Here is a 26,758-nt window from a genome sequence, read left to right as displayed (position 1 = left end):
AGAGTCAAGAGGCATACATAGTGGCCGACTTCATGTAATGTAATGAAAAACTGTAATAATCATAGTGACAAATGAATAATTCGAGTTTGATTCGGCAAGATCAAAAGTTTGTGATTCGGAAATAATTCGAGAATGATTCCGCGTTTTATTTGCGAATGGTTTGTGATTCGTGTTTTATTCACGAATAAAACGTATAATATGTTTCTTTTGCGTTTTATACTTGGTTTCATTGTTTGGTTTGGAAACATAAAAAAAAAATGAATTATTCGCGTACCATGTTACCATGTTACTAATAAAATTAATCTATGTTGCAGACAACACATGTTTTTACATAGACTATGCGCCACAGTAAATCCGAGAGCATTGGGTGGATACACGTGTCAATGACTAGTTAGATGGAAACATGCTGTTCAGTGGAGAGCGACCATGATCGTTGGATTTGATTTATAATTAAAGATTTAAATTATCCTAGTTGGTATTAAGGATCTATGATTGTATGCATTATTCTCTCTTTTTCAGAATGCTAGGTGCACGGTCCAGGATAATTTACACAAATCATTAAGGATTAAATACTTAATTACCTCTAAATCAATTTTCCATTTCTGATTTTCTATGGCTCATATTGTATGGACAATTCGCTATTAACATCGAACATTATTTTTTAAAATATTATCATTAGACGAAATATTTCTAAAGTAAAATATATTAAGACATGTATCTGTTTTTATTAGAACAAAAAGGTTATAAATTTTGGAGTAGAACTAGGGTGTTCTTAAGTTTACCAAACTCCTTGGTGAATTCAAGTCTAAAACTCATCGAATCAGTTTCAAATGACAAATCTGAATCATTGAAACCCATCTACCTTACGAGTAATAAGAGTATCATACGATGGATATAACGTCTATATATGAATTATTTAGCGATTGTGACATAAATAAAAATCTACCAAAATCAGCAGTTTAGGTTTTAATTTGTTTAAATGTTATGAATAAAAAAAAGGCTGCTCATTCAATAGATTTCGCTGTTGGAAAATATTGAGTTATGAATATATAATCCCATTTGGTCTTGAGTTAGGCGAGGTAACGACTCACATCTGATTCAATGTATTGCACTATATCTGAATTAATTTAATTTGTCATTACAGAAGCTGTTTAATTTGTTTTATTTTACTTGTAAAGATGATGAAAATATTTTTTTGGTGCATTAAATCACCAGAATTGAGGAACACATGAGGCAGTTTTCATTAAAATATATATTTTTAAAATAATAAGCAAAAATTAAGAGAAAGATGGTTTGTTCAAACTTCAAATAATAATGATATAAGCACACGGACTTTCGGACAGAGTATTAGTCATTACTGAGATTTTAGTTGAAAGTTGAAACAATTATAGACCCTGTAATTTCGTTGGAAATTTAAAAAGTTATTTATAATGTCTTAAAATAGTTGTTATTTTTGTAATTTCGTTGGAAATTTAATAAGTTGTTATTTTTGTAATTTCGTTGGAAATTATAGGTAGTGGTATTTTCAGATTTCCATTAAAACTAGAAATCATTACAAAAATCAGTACTGGTACCACCCATCTGGTACCAAATAGACAACAAACAAAAGTAAACCTACTTAGGTATTACAAGTCAAATACCTAGCTGAAAATAAGCAACCAAAACACAGTATCTCCAGATAGTAAAACCTATAGTAAAAAGCATAAAGGACCCTAACAAAACTGAATATCCAAAAACCTATAGTAAAAAGCATAAAGGTCCCTAACAAAACAGAAATTCCAAGACACTGTGAAGCTTCTGAGAGACACTTGTAGCATGATGAACCAGCTTCAATCTTCAATAGTAGAACCTATCATTCTACCATGCATAGGGATTATAGCCCCAGCTTCCTCTGTGGAACTGATGCCTAAAATTTCTACTAGCCTTTTGAATCACATGGAAGCATAAAAGATAAGTTAGTATCAGCATCATAAGATTGAATAGTACACCGATCTCCTTGACTTTTGAATTTATGAAAAATCTTTTATATATTTTAGGAAAAATTTAACCGCACATATTTTTTCTTTGCACATCGAAGAGTTGCCGCCACACCAACTCGTCTTTGTAAATCAAGTCCCACAATCAATATACACTAACAATAAGATCACAGATAATAACGGAATGCCCATACAAATCCAACTCATAGACAATAATACAGGTAGACCATACACAAACGTGGAGGACTTGCACATAAAAGTGAAAATTGTTGTGATTGATGGGGATTCAGAGCTAGAAGGTTTGGATAGTGATAAATTCAATAGCAAAATTGTTAAACAAAGAGAAGGAAAGGGACCATTGCTCGTTGGTAACACTGAGGTAACTTTTAACCAACAAGGAGTTGGTACTATTGGGGAATTACATTTCACCGATAATTCAAAATGGCTCAGATGTGGGAAATTTCGCCTTGCTGCGTGTATTGATTCAGAGCGCTGTGGAACTACTATGAAGATTCAGGAGGGGTTGTCTGAGAAATTTGTGGTCAAGGATCAACGTGGTAAACGTAAGTAAACTTAACAAGAAGTTATCTCTCTCTTTTTTGGACTTTTTTTAAGAAAAGCTTTTGTATTATTAAACAACATTTTTACTGGGGAAATGTAGAATCCACAATTCTATTAACTGTGCAATTCTTTTGTAGCCTACGAGAAGAAGTATCCCCCAGAGTACAACCATGATGTTTGGCGACTTGAGAGTATTGCAAAAGATGGAATATATCATAAGAAATTGAAGAATAGTAATATTAACAGTGTTCAAGATTTCTTGAATTTGTTGAATGCAAATCCAGAAAGGTTAAAGGAGGTAAATTTTCTGCAATTTCTTGCTTGCTCCTCATTTTATAATTTTGAACAACCTAGATAACAAGACCTGATGAAGTAAGAATTTTTTTCTTATAAAAGGAATAAGAAAAAGGTAGCTTAACTGATAATTTAAGAATAAGAAATTAAAAAAAAAAAACTTTTGTTTGTCATTACACAGCCTCCAATTTGAAAAGGTAGGTAACTTCATTTTCTATCTGATTTGCTCTTTCTTTCTCATGAAAGCTCCTGAACATCAATTAATTTTGATTGTGCAGATATTGAAAATGCCGGAAAATGCCTGGAAGAAAGTTGTGAAGCATGCAAAAACGTGTCCTATGGAGCTTGACAGGGCAAATTTGGAGAACAATGCCAATCCACAAAGTAATTGAGTTATCCTCTTTTGTTATCTGGTTTATTCAGTATGCCTTGTTTTTTGTTAGCCTCTTTATGTCATCAATAAGGATTTTTCTTCTTTTGTTACAAACAAAAGAAAAAAAAAACATAGAAATTACCTCTATTATAATTTCTTGTCAACAATGATATATTTCTCAAATCTCAATAACAATTAAAAGTACTGCTTCTACATATGGAGAAACCATTATATATATCCCCAAAAGGCAAGAACATATATGTGTTCTATATCCATTGAAGATCTAGTTTCATGGAAATAATGGATCAAGTAATTATTTCTTTCCAGACAAATTATTTTAGTTGTTCTTTAGTCTATATAACACAGTTAAAAAGTAATGATTTATTATATAGAAGTGCTCATATCATTGTCATAGAATGTAAATTTCTCAATTGCTTATTTTATTTTGAATTATATTTTTTGAACATTTTGTAAATTTTTCCTCCTAATGAAATTTTCTGTTTATAATCACCATCCTACATTTGAAAAAGTGCTTGTATCCTATCCAAGAATGGTAATATTTGTTAACACAACAGAAATGACTTGATCTATTTGCATTTTTTTTTCTGGTAATTTAATATGTTTCAACTTCACTTGGAAGATGAGGCTGTTGAAAAAATGCCTGAACAACCTTCAACTGGACAAGGTAATTAATGCAATCAATTTTTTTTTATGGTTTCGTAGGTTTTATTTCAATCATTCATTTGTTTTTTTGTTTCTGCTTTTTTATGCAAATAATGATATTAGCATTGATGATTATATTTCCCCAGTTGAGGAACAATCTCTAGGGTCATATCCACTTCGGCATTTTTTTTCAAGGGATATCAATTTCCATGTATATGATTGCAAAGCCCCAAAATATCATTTATATCCCCAATAAACTAGAAATTAAATGCCCTATGGAAACATCAACAAATGCATAAGAATTATTCCGAGCATGCACATAGAGAAACCATCATTTATATTCCCAAAAATGCATGGACTAGAAAGTAGTATTCTTCTTAGTAATCAATGTAATACAATTTCTTCTTTTTGTGGACTTTATTTGAAATATTCTTCTTAGTTTCTGCGTCACAGGCTGATTGCTTTTTCCTTTTTGTCTCTAGGGGACGATATAATATATATGGATGAGTACTTGTCTTTGGATGATTGGATGTCAATTGAGGAAAATTTTGATGATGTCGCGTTTTGATGATATTGATTTGTCTCTAGGGAAATTTAGTTTTTCCATCAAAATTTTGATGCCAATTGCTATTTATGAATGTATTGTTATTACCGACAAAAGTATCTATATATGAAGATACCATTGGCAAAAATTATTTTTACCCTTGCAGATAGTGATATATTTTTGTAGATTGTTGTTGTTGTATATTAATTACTGCATCCATGATTGTGTTTTTTTGCTATAATATTCTTTGGTGGAACTCAATTGAATTGAAATTGATCCGAAATTTTTATTAATAATATTTAAAATAATTAAATTAAAGAAAATAATGTGAGTTTTATGAAATTTTTAGAAACAACATTTACACTGGATAATCCAGTAGAATGTATAGCCAATTCCACTGAATTATCCATCAGAAATAAGTCAGTAATTCTTATCATGAAGTGAACGGGAAAATTTACACTAATAGTTTTTTTTTCTTAAAAAAATGTCAAAAATCTTAGATAAAACAGATAGACCTTCACGTACTTCATCACAAAATCTCATCAAATTAATTGTCTTAGGGATACATTGCATCCTTCAGATTACAATAATTATTCTAAGCATCACCTCTACTTATTTTCTGAACAATAGGTTCATTTATCATGCATAGTTCTTTCTCATCATTTAAAAGATATGTGCTTCATGTGTCCAATATACAATATATATCTCTTAAACAATACGGGTGTGTTCGTTTGTCAATCATTTGAGTTAATGATGGGTCGACTCAGGGTCTACATTACCTCACCGTTTGAATTTAAATCTGGACCATCCGATCACAATCCAAACAATCTGGCTCGAAATCTGTGATGCACAGTCCTTTCAGGTTTGTGGTTATATATAACGAACGAACCTACCAGATTTAAACTCTTAAGGATGAGATACCTTAGGTGATATGAATTCGAACGGGCCACAGGTATACTTGGGACTTTGGAGTTATGAATTGAAATGTAAATTCTTCATGAAGGGAACAAAATTAAATTTGATATGCACCTAATATATTAACTAAGCCTTTAATCGTATTTTGAGATGGTTTTCTGGGCCGGCCCAATATAACTTGCGTTAGTGAGTTAGGCCCAATATAACTTGACCTTGAGGTCTAATTTTTCAATTGGAAAAGGCCCTCCCAGTGGTTAGTTTTTTTGTTCTGTTTTTCTTGCAATAATGGCACCTGTTTATTTATTTAATTAAAGCAATTACACTGGACTTGATCAATCAAGTCATAAAAAATAGTATAATTTTGTGTTGTAAAAAGCATCCATTTAGGCCAATTAATCGACTGATTAGTCGTCGGCGGTGATCTAACTGTCATGGATTTTCTCAACTAATCGGACGATTATTCCCAATTATAGCCTATTATTCTTTGGTAATAAAACAGACACTATTCAGTTTCATTGATTACCTAATTTTTAGCAAATGTTTCCTATAACTATTCTGATCTTTTATGGACGAAAGGGAAAAACCATAAATCAAACAATCACTTGTAAATCATAAGACGGAATGTCAATTTCTCGAAATTTTGAGATTACCTTTGGACAAGTTCCTCCAGGTAGTTATTTGCGGTCTCCTCTGCCGTCTGTCCTTCCTCTGGTGTAATAAATCCTTAAATTAATGAGGGATCCTTAAATTTGGTTCAAATGGATATTGTCCACGAATCCAAAATTCCATTACTTGTTGGGCCCAAGCCCATTGCTTCGTCTGCCGATTTTTCTTTTTCTTTTTCTTTTCTTTTCTTTTTTTCTTTTTCTTTTCTTTTTCTTTTTGATTTGTCTTTTCTTTTTCTTTTTCTTTTTCTTTTTCTTTTTCTTTTTCTTTTTCTTTTTCTTTAATGAAATGAGATTGATGTACAACAATAATTTATTTCAGTCAATATTTCGTTCAAATTAGTCATATATTCTAGCATCAAATTACTCATTTTATAATATAAAATATAATTATAATTAAGGATGAAGTTTTGATCTTGATGAAATAAAGGCAATTTCAACTGTGATAGAATTAGAGAAGTCTGACAGTAATTAAGGCTAAAAGTCAAGCCAAGAAAAAGTAATTAGAGAAGTCTGTCATATATTCCCAGCCAGCAGAGCATTTCTGTCAAAAGTATTATTTCAGCCTTAATGAAATTCTCCAATAAATCTGGCCCATTATTCTAATACGCAAGTCCTTGGCAACAGGTCCATTTTTCTTCTTTTCTTGTGCCAATTCAATTTTTCTATTACCTTTTTCTATTGGCAGCATATTTGAATGTTTATTTTGCAAGAACAAGCTTCATGAAATAGTGTGTATGAAATGAAATTTGTTGGGGGAATTTCACATATACCCCTCAAAAACTTCAAAATTACGTATTTCCTCCTGTAAACTTTAAAATTACGTATTCCCCCTCTAAACTTCAAATGCTCACAAATTTACTCATGTTATTGTCTTTTATATTAAAACTCATTCTAAATTTGTAAAATACACATTGTATCCCTTATTAAAACATATAAAGCCCATCAAACTCAAATTTTGAATATGAGCAGTTCATCTACTGTCGGAACTTCTTTTAGATTTGTACATGCAAGATCAACACAAATCTTGATGCAAACACACACATATTGAAGCGACATGCACATATCTTAATGCAATGCATGTGGATCAGAATTCCTTTAAGATCCGTGTGCTAAATCAGAATGAATATTAAAGCGATGCGCACATATCTTAATGCAATGCACACATATTTTGTTTTCTGTACCAGAGCTTATCAATATCAAAAGGAAGACAAAGCCTCGGTCAAACTAAACGACCTATAAAATTGGATCTGAAAACAAAACATCCTATGAAAACAAAACATCATATGATGAAATTAGTACTATATGGGTCTGAAAACAAAACATCATATGATGAAATTCTCCAATAAATCTGGCCCATTATTCCAAAACTCAAGTCCTTGGCAACAGGCCTTTTTCTTCTTTTCTATTACCTTTTATTTTTAATCATTCAAGAGCAGGAAAGCCCATAGATCAATGGTCCATTTTATTCACAAACCCAAAGGCCCATGTCCAAATCAAGATCCATTTCCAATTTTTAATTTTCAGCCGAGATCAACATCCAACAAAATTGTTCACGTAAGTCCCTCAAAGTCAAATATGAGAATAATACAGATATAACAAAATTTTGGATGTCATCAAGTCTTATGAAATTCCTTAAACAAGTTTTTTACCTTTTCATTGCACCTCAAGAATCACACTTGCGCACTAGAAATATTGTAGGATTTCCAAAATCCTGATCGGGTGGAAAAAAATCAAATGAGATTGCAAGAATATAAGCAGTATAAACAGCACCAACAGACTTACTAAACTATCTAATAGCTTCACATATAGCATTTTATTGTGCAATCATGAATAATATACTGCTACAAATAAATTAAGCAACTGCATGCCCCAAATTTTAATAACAAAACTAATTGATTGATTCTTTATACATCATACAATGCTATTTCGGCATGCATCAAGTAACTAAATTTGATTGTCATTCGTGAACTAACTATCAAATTTTATGCAATTTAAGTATTGTCTGATAATGCATTTAAAATTATTAATTTTTGAAAATTAAAATTTCAAATAACTTGATATACAATGTCTTTAGTGTTAGAATTTAAATTTTAACTGTACCTCTTATAATTATCAATATTCTTAAAATAAAAGATATTCCGTCTTTTTATATTATCTTTAAAAAAAAAACATCTGTCAGACATAGGCATAAGATATTTCATCATTTCCCAGGGGTGTAAGTGTAAGTATGTAACGGAATAATAGAAAGGACTTTGGACTCCACATCCTCTGAGGTAATAGAATATTTGTTTTTTGAGTCGGACCGTCAAGCATAATCCGGAACAATCCATTACTTCAATATTCGTGCGTAGAAAAATTGGATGGCCCAGATCTGAACTCGAAAACCTTGTTATCTCAGGTGATACGAATTCCATTGTCAGTAGTAAGTCCCAAAAGATTTTAACAGAGTAGTTTTAACTTCATGCAGCGCACGAATCCTATACAGCGCTGTTTTGATTCTACAGTTAAAAATCTTTACCCCCCAAAACCCTCTCCTCTCTCTCGAACTCCATCTCTCTAAACACTCTCCGCCTTCCTCTTCCATGGCGATTTGTAGGAGCAGGAGGAGAGGCGGAGGTCGGCCTCTTCTACCTTCAACCATTTCCTTTCTCCCTCCCAATTATCGATCCTTATCCTCCTCTTTTTGGTACACTGATTTCAAGATTTATACATTCTTGGTACAAAACATTATTATAAATCTGCATTTATATCCTACATTCTGATTTGTGTTTAACACATTTTTTCACCATTGATTAGGTTCCTAAAAGTTTGGTTCTCTCTTGGAGCTTGCTTTGGTCTTGTTGCTTTACTCATATTATCAATTGTAAGTAGGATGATGCACTTTATATCAGTGTTGTAAATAACGGTATGCACTTGTCGGACGGACAGGGTACCGTCAAGCGAATAATCGGAAATAATTGACCATCATCGGAAATAATCGGTTGATTAGTCGGGAAAATCTGTGACGGTTTGGTGATTGCCAACGGCTAATCAGCCGATTAATTGGCCTAAACATACTGTTTTATATTTCTTTGTACTCCAGATATGTTATATCATCATCATCATCATCATCATCATCATTTTTTGTATGTTCAGATGCTGATCTGGAACTCGTGGGGTGCTGTCAGTTTCAAAGGAGGAGCTTTCTTGCTTGACAATTTTTATGTAAGCAATTTGTCAGTATTTATTATAGTTTGTATATCATAGAAACTTTGGTTCTTGATGAATTATTTGATTTGTGATTTTGATTTCATGAAATACAGAGTCCTGGCCAAAGCATATCATTTTTGGATTTTGTTCTTTTGATATTGTCTACTTGGCCGCCATAAACTGACATTCTGGTACACTTTAACAGCCATGGTCAATTTCCCTTTCTGTTTACTCAGTCTGTACCAGAATCCATAAAAATAACCAGAAGTAGTAAATCAAATTTTTTTTTTTTTAGATCAACAAGAGGCTTATAATTTATATATCATTGTCATTTTCACTAATTAATTATTCAATTTTTAACTGCAGTGAAGGCCTGCAAATAGAGTACATTGCAATATTTTTAGCAGTACTCTTTCCAGGGGCATTGGTGGCCTTAAACCAAATTTCACTTGAGAATTTGTGTCCTTTTGCTTCCCTTCGTATATACTGTGCCGGTATCTGGCACAATATAGTGGTAAGTTATTTTTTTTGAGGAAAAACCATAGTGGTAAGTTTTTGTGTATAGTTAAATCTCTTTCTGTTTCTCCTAAGAAACCAATAAAGCTATTTTGGATTGTGAGGAGTTCTTTATTGTGGCTGTATTTAGGTTGCGCTTTGACTATGCTGTCTCTTCCTCTGCTCCTATACCCTCTCTATACACACGGTGAATGCCTTGTTGTAAGTCCCTTTCTTTTGTTGTCGCGAAACCACTGCTATTAGTCTGTATTTGCAAAAGACACCAATTCTCATTTTTGGAAATTGTAAAAATCATAAAAATTTCACATTTGCAGCAGTAGATGAGTGTTGTAGTCCTAGAATATTAGTACATGAGATCACATATTTAGGGCCAACAGAAATGGTTTTTCTTATAAATTCAATTCCTACTGTAATTATTCTTTCTGATTTCTCTAAAATTCTAACCAAATCATTTATTTACTTGTAGAGAAGATATTATGCAAACAATTGTTTTGTGCAAATACAGTTAAAAAATATTCTTTTCAAGATAAAAGTATTTTTCGAGACAAAATATTTAGTTAGAATTTGTCTTGCTTTTATATATATATTTTTTGTTTTTTTTTGGAAATCCCATAATATAGTGATGGCAATCTGCAAATGTAAAATGCAGAATGTTTTTAAAAGTCCTTTTTTCTCATTTGCTTTTTTCTGTGGTGCTCATCTCCCTGTATTACACTATTACTCCATACCATAGTGAAGTCATCATTATTACTTTTTAGAAGTTATATTAGAATATGCATATAGTAGTTAACTAATTTACAAAACAGGTTTTGAACTTTCCAAAATACTCCTCCTTATCTACGCATCTATCACCTCTTGATTTAATTGTAACCATTGATGGCTTGAGAGTCACAAGCACTGATGACTGGTTCCAGATCCTGACAAGAAATAAATCACAAAATATTCACAAAAAGGGCTATTGTGTTCCAATCTCATGGGTAGTGGCTGGAGATATTCAGATGGCAGGAAACCGGAATGGAGAGTGTCCCCAAGACTTCTCTCCATTTCAGACCTTGTCCTGTGCCAATTTGAGCCTCGTAAGGAGTGACAAAATGGAAAGCCTTAGGCATTGTTTGATTGCAAAAGATGTGGCTAGGCTCAGGAAATGTGAATATACCGGGGATCACTGTGCATGTTCAGAGGTATAAATGAGTTTCTTTTCTTTCTTTTTTCTCATTAGTCCTGGAAGAACTCAAAACTCAACCAAATTAAAGTTGAAGTTATAGTTTACCTTTACTAACATAAATAAAATCTGACAGGAAGAGATGTGCATGACACCTGTTGAGTACCCTGGCATGTCATGGGTCGAGATCTTTTATCAAAGCCCATACACTTCAAGATGCGAGCAATTGACTACTAGTATTGATCCAATTCAAAATCAAGATCAGAATACTTGTGGCTTGTGATTTGTATACATTGGTGATGCATCCTTTGTGGCTCGTTCTCTAAGTCTATCTCCATATAAACCTAGATCGGGATTGTTTATTAGTTTAAGTGTGTATATTCCGTACTTAATGGGGAAGGCTTTGCATTCAGTATTTCATGTCTCACTGGCTTTGGCAGTGGTCAATTGCTTACCAGTAAGTCTCAGTTTCATTTTAACTTCTAAATTTCTTTGGCATGGGTAATGTTTTTGTAGTACTTGGTTCATACATGGCTGGTTTTCTGTGAAAAATGTTTTAAAATTTTGTAGAGTATGCGAAAGTCATTTTGTTTTGTAGGACAATACATATTTCTCATTTTGTTTTGTCAGGGGTGTGTATGATATTTTCGCATTTTGCAAGGGCATGCATAGTTTGATTTATGCTGATAGGGAAGTGGTACATAGTATCTAGTTCAGCTCGTATCAATTGTAGTCATACCAATCTACTATGCCTATATACATTTACTGGTATCATCTAGCTTTCAATATATATATACACGTGTTTGTCTGTGTAACTTTTCATACACTGATTAATTTTTTTTTTTTCATTATTTAGGTGTATCTTTTAGATGGTGCTTCAATTTTGGAAACTGTTCTTTGCTATTTCACTCGGCTTACACAGAGGGAAAAATAACTTAGCCTTAAAGTCGGTCTTTTGGTTGGGACCTTACTCTCTATCATTTACTGCATTAGAATACTTTTTGCATTATATCTTGTGTCATATAGCAGGAGGTAAATTCTCAGACTCTAGAGGTCATTTTATACAAAACCAGAGTTGTACATAGAATAAAAGGTTCTCTTAAAAACAGGATTTATTTCATTTTGTTTCGTAGTATTAGTATGCATTTTATTTTATTTTTATTTTTTTTGTTATCAAATGCCCTTAGGCTTACACACAGCAGGGACATATATAAGCATTAAGCTAATTTACCAGAATCCCCGAAATTTAACCATAGCCCCTGAAAATTTAATTATAGAGCCAGTAAAAGCAGGTTTTTCGGTTTTGTGTTCAAGTGCCACCGATGCTCATAGGCATCAATGAAATAACTTTAAGTAAATGAAGGTAGGTTAAAAAATAGAAGTCATTCATGCATGGGGCCCACGTGGTAAAGAAAATGCCACGTTTGTTCTTTCTTTTCTTTTTTTTGTTGAAGTTTTGCATCCATCCATCATCCCGTGAACTTACATTGCAACAAAAATAAATAATATGAAGTCAGCTACAAAGCTCAGTAACCAATCATTTAACGATGTGCTTCTCTATAACTTGCTTATTTAAATAACCATTCAATTAGACTGGATTAATCCATTCAAATTCAAATCAAATTATGAATACATATTTAACAGATGATAGCACCTGAGTGTGAGTTATCAATATAAAACAAGTCACACAATATACATATCATTTCATTATAGGAGCATTTCATGTTGTTAATTTTTAATCATATTACTTCATATGTGAGCATTGCACTTGGAAAATTAGGTTCTTCTTACGATAAGATGAAAAATATGTCTTTTTGAAACTTTATTTATGATATTTGCACTACTAGAATCTGAGTTTATTGCATGAGTAACACCGGTTTGTTGCAAGGCAAGGATGGCCCTTGCAACAAAAATGGCGTTTCTGAATTCTTCAAACTTGTTGCAAGGGTAGTCCCTTGCAACACCTCTCGCATGCAAATGTGTGATGTGCAACCATGCAACTGTTTTCTATATACCCTTGCAATTACGTTTTGAAAGTCAGATATTATAATTAATTGGAGGTCCTTGCAACAACTGAACCCCTTGCCCATGCAACTACTCAAATACATGGTGGATATTATATTTTATTAACCGGCCTTGCAACTACTTAACCCCATGCCCATGCAAATATTTTATTCCCTTGTTTATATTATATTTTAATGAAGCTCCTGTTTATATTATTTTCTCATGCAATTGCATGAGACTACCCTTGCAACTATTTAGTTCATGGAGACAGATTTGTTTCTGTTTATTCTGCATCTCCTTTTCAATGAAAATTTTTATTATAAATCACAACAACATGAATAATATTAGTTTATAAGAATTCAATACTTTGATAACTTAAATTTTGGAAGTTAGAACAAACACATTAAATTTTTCTTTTTTCTCATCACCATGGAATATTATTCTAAATATATACCCATACATGGGCAACAGAAATATTCAAGAGCACAAAATAACAGATATATATTCATAATAATTTGTTCAATATCACTTCAATACAAGAACTATCTTCTGACGAGATTGTAACATCCACCTATCCATGTAAAATAAATTAATAAATTAAACAAATAATTATATTGATATCTTCAACTTGAAAGTAGACAATTCTTATAAGAGTTAAACGAAAATTTGTAATTACTGGTACAACATTTTCAAAAAAAAATACAAGATGATTATTTTCTTATAACAGAAACAAAATTTTCCATTTTTGAAATTTTCTACGATTTATAATGAATTCTTAAAGTTTAGCTTCTAAAAATGCAAAAACAGGTACAATAGTGCTGCTGTTGCAGAACTTCCCTATACAGAAACCCCAAATTCAACTCAGTTACAAAATCCATAAAAATGTTAAATAAATCATGGTGAAAGATCTTAATATCCTAAGAATTTTGGAACCAAGAACACTCAATTTGGAGCTGTATTTTGTCTTGTACAAGTTATGCAAAACTGTTTGTCAGAAAATAAAATCTGGTACAGAACCAAAACTGGTACAGAACTGATCTTGAGAAAAACTTAAGTTTGGCATAGCTCTAGGCAATACAATGAGTTGAAATTAATGGTGGGTGTAGATCATGACTTCCTGAAATTTTAGAAACAAAAAATATCCAATTTGGATCTATGGTTTGTTCTACACGAAAATAACAAAACAACATGTCAGAATGATCCAAACTGCACCTCACAAACTGAAAAGTGATGAAATAAATTGTTAAAAATATTGCAAAAAATAAGAAAACATGCACAAAGGTTGTATGAAGGTCTTTGGGTAAGTTGTGCATACATATTTGTGATAAAATCATCAAATTGAGCATCAAGGAGACTACAAACTAACTCATAGTACATGTTGCTTTTGCGCTATGCATTGATATGAACTTAATATGAGTCTCACACTCAATCCAGTAGCATAGATGCAAATGTACTAGTTATTTATTCTTGAATTTTTTTTAAAAGATATAAATAATCAACTATATCTTATTGCCTATTTTCTTAAAATGCCCTGCAATCAACAAAGAAATTGTTTGTTTATCCGAAGATTGGATAGTGGATGAAGGAATACTCATGATTTATTTTGTAAAACATAGGCAGAACCAAATCCAACTCATGATATGGAAATGATATTTGTGTCTAAATCTATTTGTCAAAGAATTTAGAGTTTTGTGAACTTCCCTCCCGAGTCCCATCTCTAAATCGATTGCCGACCTTGTTATATAAGCAGTAAACTAACCCATCAGTGATCAATCATGGTTCCAATTGGTGAGCTGCGAATTGAAAATAGTTACTTAAATTAGAGAAGATAAAAAATAAATCATACTTTTTTTTGGATTTGTAGTCACTGGCACAAAAGGTTAAAAAATCAATAAATAATTTCCTAATGTCACTTTGTAAAGCTGTCACCATTAGCTGTGGAATGAAAAGGTAGTTAGTTGTAACCTTATATGTGCAGGCATTTTAACAAAAACCTTGTATGCATGGCAAGATAAAAAAGATTCCAAAACCTATTTAATTGCAAATCTTTATTATAACTATTCTTATCTTTAATTAATTGATGAAAGACATGTTGGAATAGAGTACAATAATCAATATGACAAACAAAAATCTGAATTAATAACTTTGCGTTAGTCAGACAATTCATCAAACACCTTTCACGCAAGGTACATGTAGTCAGTTTCTAATCACAATTCATCAAGTACCTTTAACAATGTTGAAGTTATGACTTGAAGTCAGTTCTTATCACAAAAATTAGTTATGATACAAAGTTAGTCTTACAATTTGGAAAGAACATTGAAGAGTCCAAAATCACCCGTTTAAACAGATTGGACATCACTACGCAATCGTTGGTGTGGAGAGACAATAGAAATAACACTAATCGTAGCAACACACTAGCACTGAATCTGATTGCCCCTCTCGACGGTCTCTCAATAGAATGACAGTAGAAATAACACTAATCGTCGATAACACCATAAAAAATTGTTTGGCGGCTGCCAAAAATGTGGAGGGAAAATATAGAGGGAAGTTACTGAAAGTACAGGAGTTTTAGAGGGAAATGAAAATTAGAGTTTTGGAGCGAAATGAAAAAAATTGGTTTGAAAATTTTGGAAGTTTTTGACCAAAATTGTGAATGGAGCGGGTTAGTCTTCTCCGTGAAGGAAATGAAGGGAAAGAGATGAAATATATTTTATTGGGGTGGGATCCACTTGGAAGAGAGAGCAAATGAGAGAAAAAAGTGAGGCAAGGCCATACAACTATTTGTGTGGTTCGGTCTGACAGGCATCAGATGGCTCATATCTGTTATGAAATTAATGATTATTGTAAAGAAAATAATATGAATAAATTCCTAAAAAAAGCAATTCGACATGTATACATATCCTTTGACCAGATAATGCTTGTAATTATGAATTTCATATAATTTCATCAGTATTTGCCATTTAAAATTGAGCCAATAATTATGGACCGTTCATTTTTGTATGATCAATCAATGGTGGATCTGCAATTAAATAATTTCAAATTAGTTTTTTAAATGATCAAGAGAAAACATTGAACGTAACCAACAAAAAAAATTTGAAGTTTCGATATGTGGAGGCTTCGATCCAATGCGAAGTATTTATAGCCCTACGATGTTTGTATATTCCGTTAGCTTGATAGATTAGTAAATGAACATAAAATTTTATCAAACTTCACTACAACGAAATGAATATGATATTCTTCAATTTGAACGGTTCCGATCGACCGTTAGACAATGTATACTTATGGGTCTTCATTAACTCACATTACAAGAGTTCATGTTCTATGTTGATACTTGAAGGGTGTGAGTTATTTGTGCAACAAGCATGGTATGCTGTGTAATTTTTTTTACAAATCATTCAGTAATTCACAAAACATGTTCTTCCATTTATTATCACATTAATTTAATTAATTTCGTTATAATTTGTTCCAAATAAATAAAATTTGTTCATAAAAATATAACTCATTCTTTAATGATGCCACGGTTCACTAAAAAAATACTAAATATCTAACCAAATCATATAATGTATAACTTTCAATTCTTACGTAAATTAAACCATATAAAGTTTTCAAATGAAATTAATTTCATTCCATAATTAAAAAACAATTACAAATTATACCATATATAATTCCAATCATATTCAATTAATTACAACAATAACTAAAAATTGCTCTATTAACGATTATACCATATATAATTCCAATCATATATTATTCCATTCCATAAAATTATACCATATATAATTCCATTCCATAAAATTGCTCTGTTAATGATTGATCTCTAGAAATTTGATTTCCTGAAATTTGGTTTTTGTCCCAGACAATTTTCATTTCCCTCCCACTTTGACCCCTTAGCAATTCGGATCCATAAAGTAATTCAAATTGTGAGTGTAGATTCGGACCGTTCGATATTTTGTGGCACGAATATTAAAGAGATCTGTGCATTCACCTCGGACCAGATCCTAATCGGACAGTCCATATCTAAACTCACAATTCAAGTTACTTTAGAGACATTGGACCCAGACAAAAAACCCTAGAACTTATCCCCTCTCCCGCAAATGACCCTCCCAGCCAGCCACCTTGTTATTTCAATTTTATTTGTTCACCCCAATCCCCTTTCTCCCTCCCTCCGTCTCAACCTTGAATGCTGGCAAGTGGTATTGAATCTAGGCACGCCTCTCTCTCTCAGAAGTGCTACCCTCTCAAAACCCGATCAAATCGATCTCTAGACCATCCTCAGACCTTTCGCTCTTAGGCTTAAGAACCTAGCTTCTGGCTCTTTTCTCTGGCGCGATTCAGGTCTAGAGGAAGGTTAGATCGAACATCCAGTCGGGTACAGTGTGAACCAACTGATTTTGTCCAAATCAGGTAACAAGGTAGTAATTAATTTGGAAATTACTAGTTTTATAGTTTCTGGTTTAATTCGGGTAACCCTAAAATTTTCACCTCAAACTTGTTATTTCGAAATTGAACTGTCAATAGCTTATCAAAGCATGTTGATGCTCGTTTAAGTGTTGCCTTGCTTGTTTGTTCGAATTTTGTGTTATGGGAACAAAGAGAGAAGGTTAATTGGATAGTTCTTGTTAAATATAGCAATAAGGTTGAGGTTTTAACACTTATTGGTATTAACAAGGTAAATCATTGGTGAGGATTTATAAGAAATGCAAGGTAATTGATAATTTTTTAACATGTATATTAACTATGTAGATATTTTAATTCTTTTATATGAATCTAATTGTTTGCTTCATTTTCAAATGAAGGTCGCCTAGTGGTTGAATTATTACTTGTAGTAGTAATATTATTCCCACTTACAAGGAAGAGTTATGAACCCTCAAAGAGGCCTCTGACAGAAAAAGGTCTTATTTTTACAATGTCTTCTATTTTCATAAAAGAATAAAATTGAAATGCATGCTACTATATAGGAATAAAACACTGTATGAAATGCTAAACAACACACATCAGCATAATATGTAAAAAGAAAAAAATTAGGTACACCTATTTATGACCTTCAGGTGTCCCTAAAGGCCATAAGTTAGAGCCCTAAATTTCACCATAAGTCTCTAAAGGCCCCTATGCTGTTAAATATATCATGTGTTTCTTGAATAGTTCTCTCCATTAGGTCTGAAGCCACATGAAAACAAAATTATGTTTAATATGTACTATTTTTGTACTTTCATGTTTCATTGTATAAATAAATTTCAGAACTTAATATGAGTCATTCTTCACATATAAGGTGATGCGGTTGGATATTGCCTTGCCATTGTGAAGAGCAGTAGTCTCAGTATAATTGGGGGTAAGTTCAATTTCCTATATTCTTTTTGTTTTATTTTTTATCTTTGACTGATTATGGTTAAAGTGAAGTGATAATAGGCACTTACAGTAATTATGTGCTATATTTCTCTCCTGTAAAGCAATAATTGTTGGTTTTGCTCAGTCAGGAAATTAGGTGTGGCCAATTCATGCTCTTATTTCAACAATTGCTTGTACAAAGTTAGATAAATATTTGATCAATTATGTATCTGAAGCACAAATGATCCAACAACAATAAGCACCAACCATTGAAACAAGAGTAAGCAAGCAAATTTGTTATTTACAAGAAATTTGTTGAGGTTAGTAAATTTAATAGTTTTCTTATGTAATGGTTGTTAAAATTCATATTTATTATGTGCAAAGTTTCAGATGAAAACTCAAGTGAAGTACAAGAGGAATAAAGTGCTTTTGTTGCCATGAATTCGACTGTGGAAATTAACTCAATATCAGTGCATGAAAATATAGAAGTTACAAGTACTTGCAGTATAGTACTTTTGTTTTACTATTTAAAAATTCTGATACAATGTAAGATGATTATACTATGTTGGTCAATGCTTATTAGTTGCTTTCTATATATTTTTGAATGTGTTTTATGTAAATCTTGATTGATGGGAAACTGAAAATTGTAAAACAGCACTGAGCTAGTACCAGATTGGTACAGGAAGGGTGGATTGTAGAATTGGAGCATGCTAATTTGCATCCATTTCCTGTTAATATATTATTTGGTACATCCACGCAAATAGTAATTACTGTGCATGCAAAAAATGCAAATCATATCCTTGAAAAATAATCATCCATGCAATAATCTAATCATCTTCTCATGGTAATAGTTAGGTGGGACCCACGTTCCCTTGCCTTGCAAATAGTCAGGTGGGACCAACATGAGTTAGCCTTGCATATAGTCAGGTGGGACCCACGAGTGTTAGCCTTGCAAATACTAGAAACGGGGTCAACTGTGAAAGTATTAGCATGCGTAGTGATTGCAAGGCCAGGCGCTTGCAACAAGTCAGAAAATAGTTGTTGCAAGGGTGTCCTTGCAAATACTTAGTAGTTGTAAGGAACGCAGTTGCAAGGTTATTGTTGCAAGGGTAAGCGCATGCAACAAGCCTTTTCGGGCTTGTTGCAAGGCTAGGCGCTTGCAACAAGCCACTTTCTGATGCATGCAATAAAATCGGATTCTAGTAGTGTTGGTTGGTTTAACTTGTAAATTGACTCTTGGATTTCTATTGTCATTATTATTTTCTTATAAATGTGCTAAGTGTTGTTTTAGCTTTTAGTTTTAAAAGATGATTTTGAACTTATTGATCCTATTTTCATATATTTGAACTTGGGTTATGTTTGGCTTAGTTGATTGAATCAAAGAATAATTCGACTAGAACTGAATACCGCACTAGGAGATTTTAAATAATCTCTCACCTTGTTCAACTTTGTGGGTTCCGGGTACAAAGCGTGAGATTTAGAAACTAGGTGTCAAATTTTAAAGCTGCGGAAGTTGCCACAATGAGAAGTAAACATTTGTTTAAATATAAATTTGCTATGTTATTTTGTTTGCCTTTAATTATACCATAACAGGTTTATATTATATTTGTTTATACATGTATATTATGAAACTTAAAAAAAATTGTATCATGTGTTGTGGCTATGGTTTATATCGTTGGTCATTTATATATATATGTATTGTTATGTTTGATAATTGAAACGCCCATGTGCTGATGAGTGTGGCGGGTTGTCTGCCCTGTTGTCGGGGTGTGACAACCTGTCATATAACAAATTACATTATGTGAAATAAGAATCACAATTTAGGCCAAACCAGAAAACAAAAGCAAAGAAACATTAATAAATTAAATTTCAAATATACTAACATTCTTTTGTGAGGGATGGTTCAGGTTCGGAAATATTGGTGTATAAATTAAACTATAACATACTATGAAGGCTTTCTAATAAAATCAGTTTGATATGCCTATGTTAGGGGGGAAACCAACAAAGAGTACAAGAAAGAGATCTTGCTGGTTCACCATCAACTCATGATTCTGATATATATATATATAGGTCCTGTGACTTAAATGAGTTGTATACTATGTCATTTACTTCCCTCCTTGTTTATAATGCATATGTAATTAGGGTTCCTATTTTTAATTAAGATATGCACTAAATCTTCCAAAAGATTAAGACCCTTAATGTGTTTGTCCTTAGGTTATTAATCTCAAAGATCGGGAATTTGGTTCCATATTGGTCTATAAAGCTCGTAGTTTTCACTACTTAATTTTAACATGACATTCCCAATTCCTGGTCCTAATCTAACAATATATTGTATCATTTTTCATGAGATAATAATTTTCTGAAATTCTCTCAATTTTACCACCGATTCAGCTGTGCACCTTCGCTTCTCCTATCAAATTTCGCACACCAAACCGTCATATCTACATATTCTGCCATTTCCATAAAGCTATAATTTATCTAAATGGTTCATATAAAATTCAACTTGTTTGTTGTCCAAAATATGCACCATCCTGGTTCATAATGATAACAAATTTTTGCCGGTGAGGATGTACCGGTTTGTTTTATTGAATACATACAACTTGGAAGCCATTATCAAGGCTTTCAAAAAAATAAGCTCAATAAGACATGGGACTATGGGAGAGGGACATACCATCTAAAATAATCATGCATGATACATGTGTAGATTATTTTTAATATTGTTCAAGAGGAGTACAACGCATTTTTGGAACCTAGGGTTACAAAGTCAATGGCTAAAATATAAGTACACATGAGGAGCAGGGAACAGGGAGACGATCTGAACTCGACGAAATCAACCAAATTAAACAAATGGAGGAAACCTCGGAGATGTGGCCTTGAGTTTGACAACTAATGAATTAAATTAAGACCAATGAGTATTTATGGTTCGCACATGGCTAGCTAGTTAGCTGCTCTAGTCTGCGGTTCTAATCTTTCACCACTTATCTATTTGGTCATATATAATTACTTTCTTCTCTATATATAATTGTAAAATGAGGGGTCCTTTAATGTGGTTCAAATGGATATTATCCAGGAATCCAAAATCCCATTGCTTCCTCTGCCAATTTTTTTATTAATAGGAAATAAAAATAAAAATAAATAATTATAATGAGGAATGTTAGACAATATCGCTATTTTTAATAGAATCTTACTAATTAGAACATAACAGGTCAATTAATTTTAGAGTATGACTAGTGATAAAATTAAGTGACCTGATTAAGAAAGATTTTAGAGTGAGTGAGTGTGTGTGTGTGTGTATGACTATTTATTGTCGTAATCTCTGTGATATAATTCATACAACAAGCTGCAAATTTATATGGATGACATATATAATACAATACACCAAAGTCTTTTTTCTCCTTTTCTAAAACAAGTACTACAATACAGATACTCTTCGAATTTGGGCGGGAAAGTTTTGATTTTCTTGCTAAGCCTGTACTCCATTCAAGAAATAAAGTTTTGATTTTTTTTGGCTAGCAGGTACGGCTTTGATTTGTCTTTTCTTTTTCTTTTTCTTTTTCTTTAATGAAATGAGATTGATGTACAACCATAATTTATTTCAGTCAATATTTCTTTCAAATTAGTCATATATTCTAGCATCAAATTACTCATTTTATAATATTAAATATAATTATAGGAAGGAAGTTTTGATCTTGATGAAATATATAAAGGCAATTTCCTTCTTTCTTTTATTTGTTTTTATTTTTCTGGGTTTTATAAATTTGCAATTTCAATTCATTTTCGTTATTTAACTAATAGTTGTACTTTATATATTAATTTATTCCATTTTTTTTTAATATCTCTAGACACTTGTAGAATCCCTTCAAAATATACAAAAATACCCTTTATTATTACGAATTAAATTGATATAAGAAATATCATATAGATTTAGTCAGTAGCATCACTTCTCCGCCAACTTCCCAGCCAGCACAGCATTTCCTCTGAAAATTTTGTGGTTCCTCTGCTTCCAGGTCTCCGAGATGACATGCACATCATTTAGAATTTTGTGGTTCCTCTGTTACAATAATTAAGCCACCAGGAGATGAGACATCATTTTGAATTTGTTCTAGCTAAATAGTCGTAATTAAGCTCTAATTATTGATAGAGAAAATGTAGAGATATGTTATTGGTATTAGCACGCTGACGAAGGTTCCTCAATTGAAAAACAGGAAAAACAGAGAAAGGTAGAAAAAAACAGAGGAGGATTGTGATTGTTATTGACTTATTTGCAAGGACGAAGACAAGAGCTTTGACGGGCACAGCTACGAAATGAGTACATAATTTGAATAGAGATCGAGACTACCACGATGTTTCATGTCTCTCTCTCTCTCTCTCTCTCTCTTTGTGGCTGCCATGGCTGCTTCTTTGACAGTTTCCTCCGGCTCATCAATCATCATCTCACCGTATTTGCAGTGGTATTGGCATGCTGGCGAAGATTTATCAAATGAATAACAGTACAAACAGAGAAATGTAGAAAACAAAAAAAAATCCATGTTAGTTATCAAATGCATGGAGTTCATATCTAAACTTAAACAGTACAAAAGGATTCATGTTAGTTAGGTTGCAGTGATTTTGGATGGTTCAGATGCAGTGATTTTGTATCTATCTAAAAAAATAGTAAAACAAATTTCAAAAAATATAAAATTTGGTCTTTAAGCACATTTTAATATGTTGAACAAGATGAACAGTTCGGATTGACTGTTTGAATTTTGTAAACGGAGATAGAGACATAGAGTATGGTTGGGGAACAAAATCAATGATGCATTTTAACCCAACTCTTAATAATTCTAACCTTTTAGAAAATAATATATTCTAAACTGATTACATGAAAATGAATTTAAAATGGTTGAGGAATTAAACTTTTTCTTTATATATGCATGAAAATTAACAGCTATACCACTCTCTAGTTTCCGCCGAAACAAGAGTCCAGCTGAAGCAGCTTTCTTCAAGTGGTGCAGTTTGCATCCTGCTCTTCTCCCCTTATGTCTTTGTCTTTGTCATGGAGCTAAATCAGTGGCGAGGTTAGGAATTCAATCAAGGATAGGCAAGCATAAATATATTAATAGTTGTAAATTTTTTTTAACATAAATGAACATCAAAAGTTTCAACTAAGTAAAAAGTTTATAACAAATATTCTTTTACATATCAAAAAACAAGAAATATATTAATGCTACAAAATCAAGTAAATAGAGGGAGCTTTCCTCTACGGTTATTCATATTTTGTCATTGTTGCATAATTCGTTATCTCATCAAATGACTCATTCTCAACGTAAGTAACTAAACAATCATTCAAAAATTGATCTCTCATTGAATTCCTTGATTTCTCACATAATTCATCGCCGAAAATACCATTTCAACACTAGCCTCGCCACTGTATATACACTACAGCAAAATAACTCATTTGTGACCGATTTTTGGGACCAATCTGATCGCCGGACACAGAAGACCTTCCGAAAAATAAAAAAAAAGAGCAGCAGGGACGGATTTGGACTACAGCCTTCTGGGACCGGCGCCCACACCTTTTGGGACCGATTTGGCTCGGTCCCAGAAGGGTCCCTGAAATATGCACTCCTCTCCTGCGTTGTGTTAATTAGGTCTCCAGCAAAAAAAACAAGAAAATGGCGCCGCGAAATCGACCATCGAAGCACGATGCACGCCTCCTCTCCGTTCGACCATCGACGCACGCCTCCTCTCGGCTCAACCACCGACCACCGATCATCTCCCCTTCTCCGTTCGACCACCGATCATCTCCTCTCTTCTCCTCTCCGTTCGACCACCGACCACCCTATCATTCTCGATCTCCTCCTCTCCACCGACCACCGATCACTGTCGTTCAACCACCGACCACCGGTCTGATCCCCTTTTCCCAAAAGTTATTATTTTTTTCTTCTTTTTGGCTGACAATTAGCAATAACTTATAATTTATTTTTGTTTTTTTATGCTTCTATACAATTAGTAACCAGATTTGGTGATTTTTTTGGTTTAGATCTCCAAATTTGTGCTACCTTTATCAAATTCAGCTAAACACACACCTAATGTCGATTAAGAACCCACATTATGCGTGAAATTTGAATGGTTCGGGGCAATTTTTTATTAGTGGTAATATTTGCTGATTTCAAAGAGTAGGAAAGATGGTTTTGAGTCATATGGTAAGATGCTTTTCAGATGCAGTGACATCGAAATCAAATTAAAATAACTACAATATAATGCCTTTCATCCATCCTGATGTTAAGACGACTAGGAAAACCTTTCATTTTTATTTCAGATTCTGTTTTATAAGGCTACATGTGAAAATTAATTTTAAAAATGATAATGGACAGGTAGCAACAAATTCCTATTTCGTTTTGACTCTTTTATGAGGTCTCTTCTTTTTTATTCTTCTTTTTGGTTGACATTTTTTTTCTTTTTTCTTCTTCTTCTCTGATTCTGTGATTATGTGAATTGAGGGACTGTATTTTCTGTGAATTGAGGGAATTGAGGTACCGTGACATTTAGGTTAGGGGGTGAATTGAGGGAATTGAGGTACTGTTATTTTTCCCTTCTTAAATGCACAAGGTTTTACTGTCTAATATAAAGATGTTATTCCTTCAATTAGTATTTCATAATGTGACCCGTCAAGGTTGAGCATGGGTCAAAAGTCTAAACATTCATGACCTTTTGGGTTTGGTCATACTCATATAATGTTAACTCCAAAGAGTTGATTAATTATTGGGTCCGGCCTGACCCACACTAGTGGAAAAACTGAAATCAGGATCGGCTTATTTGGATCGGCTGTATGAACCAACCGATACTAATATCTATCTGGATCGGTTTTATCAATAAAACCGATACTAAAAACTAATGAAAGCACAGCACATGAACTAATTGGATCGGTTCCTAGCTAAAAACCGATCCAGATAGTATCTGGATCGGTTCTAAGCTAAGAACCGATCCTAATACTTGATAATTAGGATCGGTTCCTAGGTAAGAACCGATCCTGATACTATTTTTTTTTCAAAGATGGTTCTGCAAAAAAAAAAAAAAAGTATCAGGAACGGTTGTTTATAAACAACCGTTCCTGATACTTTTTTTTTTTTTTTTTTTTTTTGCAGAACCAACTTTGAAAAAAAAAAAATAGTATCAGGATCAGTTGTTTATAAACAACCGTTCCTGATACTATTTTGTTTTGTTTTTTTTTTTTTTTTTGCAGAACCAACTTTGAAAAAAAAAAAAATCGTATCAGGAACGGTTGTTTATAAACAACCGATCTTGATGATAACTTCCTATATAACCTGCTTAGGGTTCTTCTTATTTTCATTTCGCGCCTCTCATTTTCAACTTAGCATCTCTCTCTCGGTCTCCGTATCTCCCTCTCAAATAAATGATATGAGTGCTTTGGTTTTCAAAGTCTTGCTACATTTCATGTACACTGATTCATTACCTAAGGTAGCTGAGCTTTTTGACGGTGAATCTGGCGAGAAAAATACCGATTTGTATATTTTGACTCAGCATTTGATGGTGGCTGCTGATCGGTATCGCCTGGAGGGGTTGAAGGAAATTTGTGAAGAGAAGCTCTGCATGGGGCTCACTTTAGAAACGGTTGTGACTTCGCTTTCTTTGGCCAACCAACTCAACTGTCACTGCCTTAAAGATATCTGTCTCGAGTTTGTGACAATGCCAGAAAATTTCGTGCATTTGGCTATTACAGATCCTTATGTGCAGTTGATGCAGAGTTGTCCATCACTTCTGGCCGATCTTCGTAGCCGTTTTAACAACACTTCTTCATCAGATGTAGCCTTAAAAAGGCAGAGAATAGAATAAGTTAAACTTGGAGATGTGAAGCAAATAGGTCTGATTATGTTAGGGTTGCTTGTTTTCATTTATTCTCTCTTGTTTTGTGAATGACCTTGTGCAACATTCCTGCAATTTAGAATGGATGGATAAACAACCGTCCTGATACTATTTTTTTTTTTTTTTTTTTTTGCAGAACCAACTTTGAAAAAAATATAGTATCAGGAACGGTTTTTTATAAACAACCGTTCCTGATAGTTTCTATTTGGATCGGTTATTTAACCGATCCAGATTATTGTAGTATCAGTATCGCCTTCATCAGGATCAGTTGTACTCCGGTACTAATATGCGTATATAACCGATCCTGATTCCATATTTTCCACTAGTGTCATTAACTCTCCTAATCTGAATCCAATTAAATAATGACTTCCTAATTTTCTTTTCAATTTGTTGATGTCTTGATATTTTCTGATCATTAACTTCTTTTCAATTAGAATAACTTACTTATACCTTGGTTTTTATTAAACCTTGCATGTCATTTTTAAATATGTTGTAGCTTGGCTGGCTCAATTGATGTTAGCTGTTGACCGCCAACACTTCTAAAGCTGAAAAGGTTTGTTCTTTTCACATACATTATTGTTTAAAATGGCTGTATAATCTAGTGCTTTGCTTGTATTGTTTTAATCTCCGCCTCAAATAATCTGTAACAGTAAGATTGGTATCATTTGGTATGTCCAAAACATAGTTGAATTAGTTGTTTGA

At 32.8% G+C, this 26,758-nt stretch overlaps 2 protein-coding genes and 1 pseudogene across 3 annotated transcripts in view; 2 read left to right on the top strand and 1 right to left on the bottom strand.

Annotated features, from left to right (window-relative positions):
* LOC144548392 (uncharacterized) overlaps positions 1-26,758 on the bottom strand; it is a 72,752-nt gene that overhangs the window by 37,853 nt on the left and 8,141 nt on the right. The gene's annotated exons all lie outside the window — the stretch shown is intronic.
* Positions 2,071-3,238, top strand: LOC144548420 (calmodulin-binding protein 60 B-like). The gene is made up of 3 exons (XM_078297081.1): positions 2,071-2,539; positions 2,675-2,835; positions 3,110-3,238. The coding sequence occupies exons 1-3, from the start codon at positions 2,161-2,163 to the stop codon at positions 3,221-3,223; spliced, it is 654 nt and encodes a 217-aa protein (XP_078153207.1). The 5' UTR covers positions 2,071-2,160; the 3' UTR covers positions 3,224-3,238.
* On the top strand, positions 8,543-12,091 carry LOC144548301 (membrane-bound transcription factor site-2 protease homolog; annotated as a pseudogene). The gene is made up of 8 exons (XR_013509335.1): positions 8,543-8,680; positions 8,791-8,857; positions 9,130-9,198; positions 9,297-9,352; positions 9,550-9,703; positions 10,506-10,880; positions 10,998-11,318; positions 11,718-12,091. The product of XR_013509335.1 is annotated as a membrane-bound transcription factor site-2 protease homolog (transcript).

Source organism: Carex rostrata, chromosome 33 (genome assembly GCF_964058835.1).
Source record: "Carex rostrata chromosome 33, lpCarRost1.2, whole genome shotgun sequence".
In the NCBI taxonomy this organism is placed as follows: domain Eukaryota; kingdom Viridiplantae; phylum Streptophyta; class Magnoliopsida; order Poales; family Cyperaceae; genus Carex; species Carex rostrata.
This window is presented reverse-complemented; position numbering and strand designations above follow the sequence as displayed.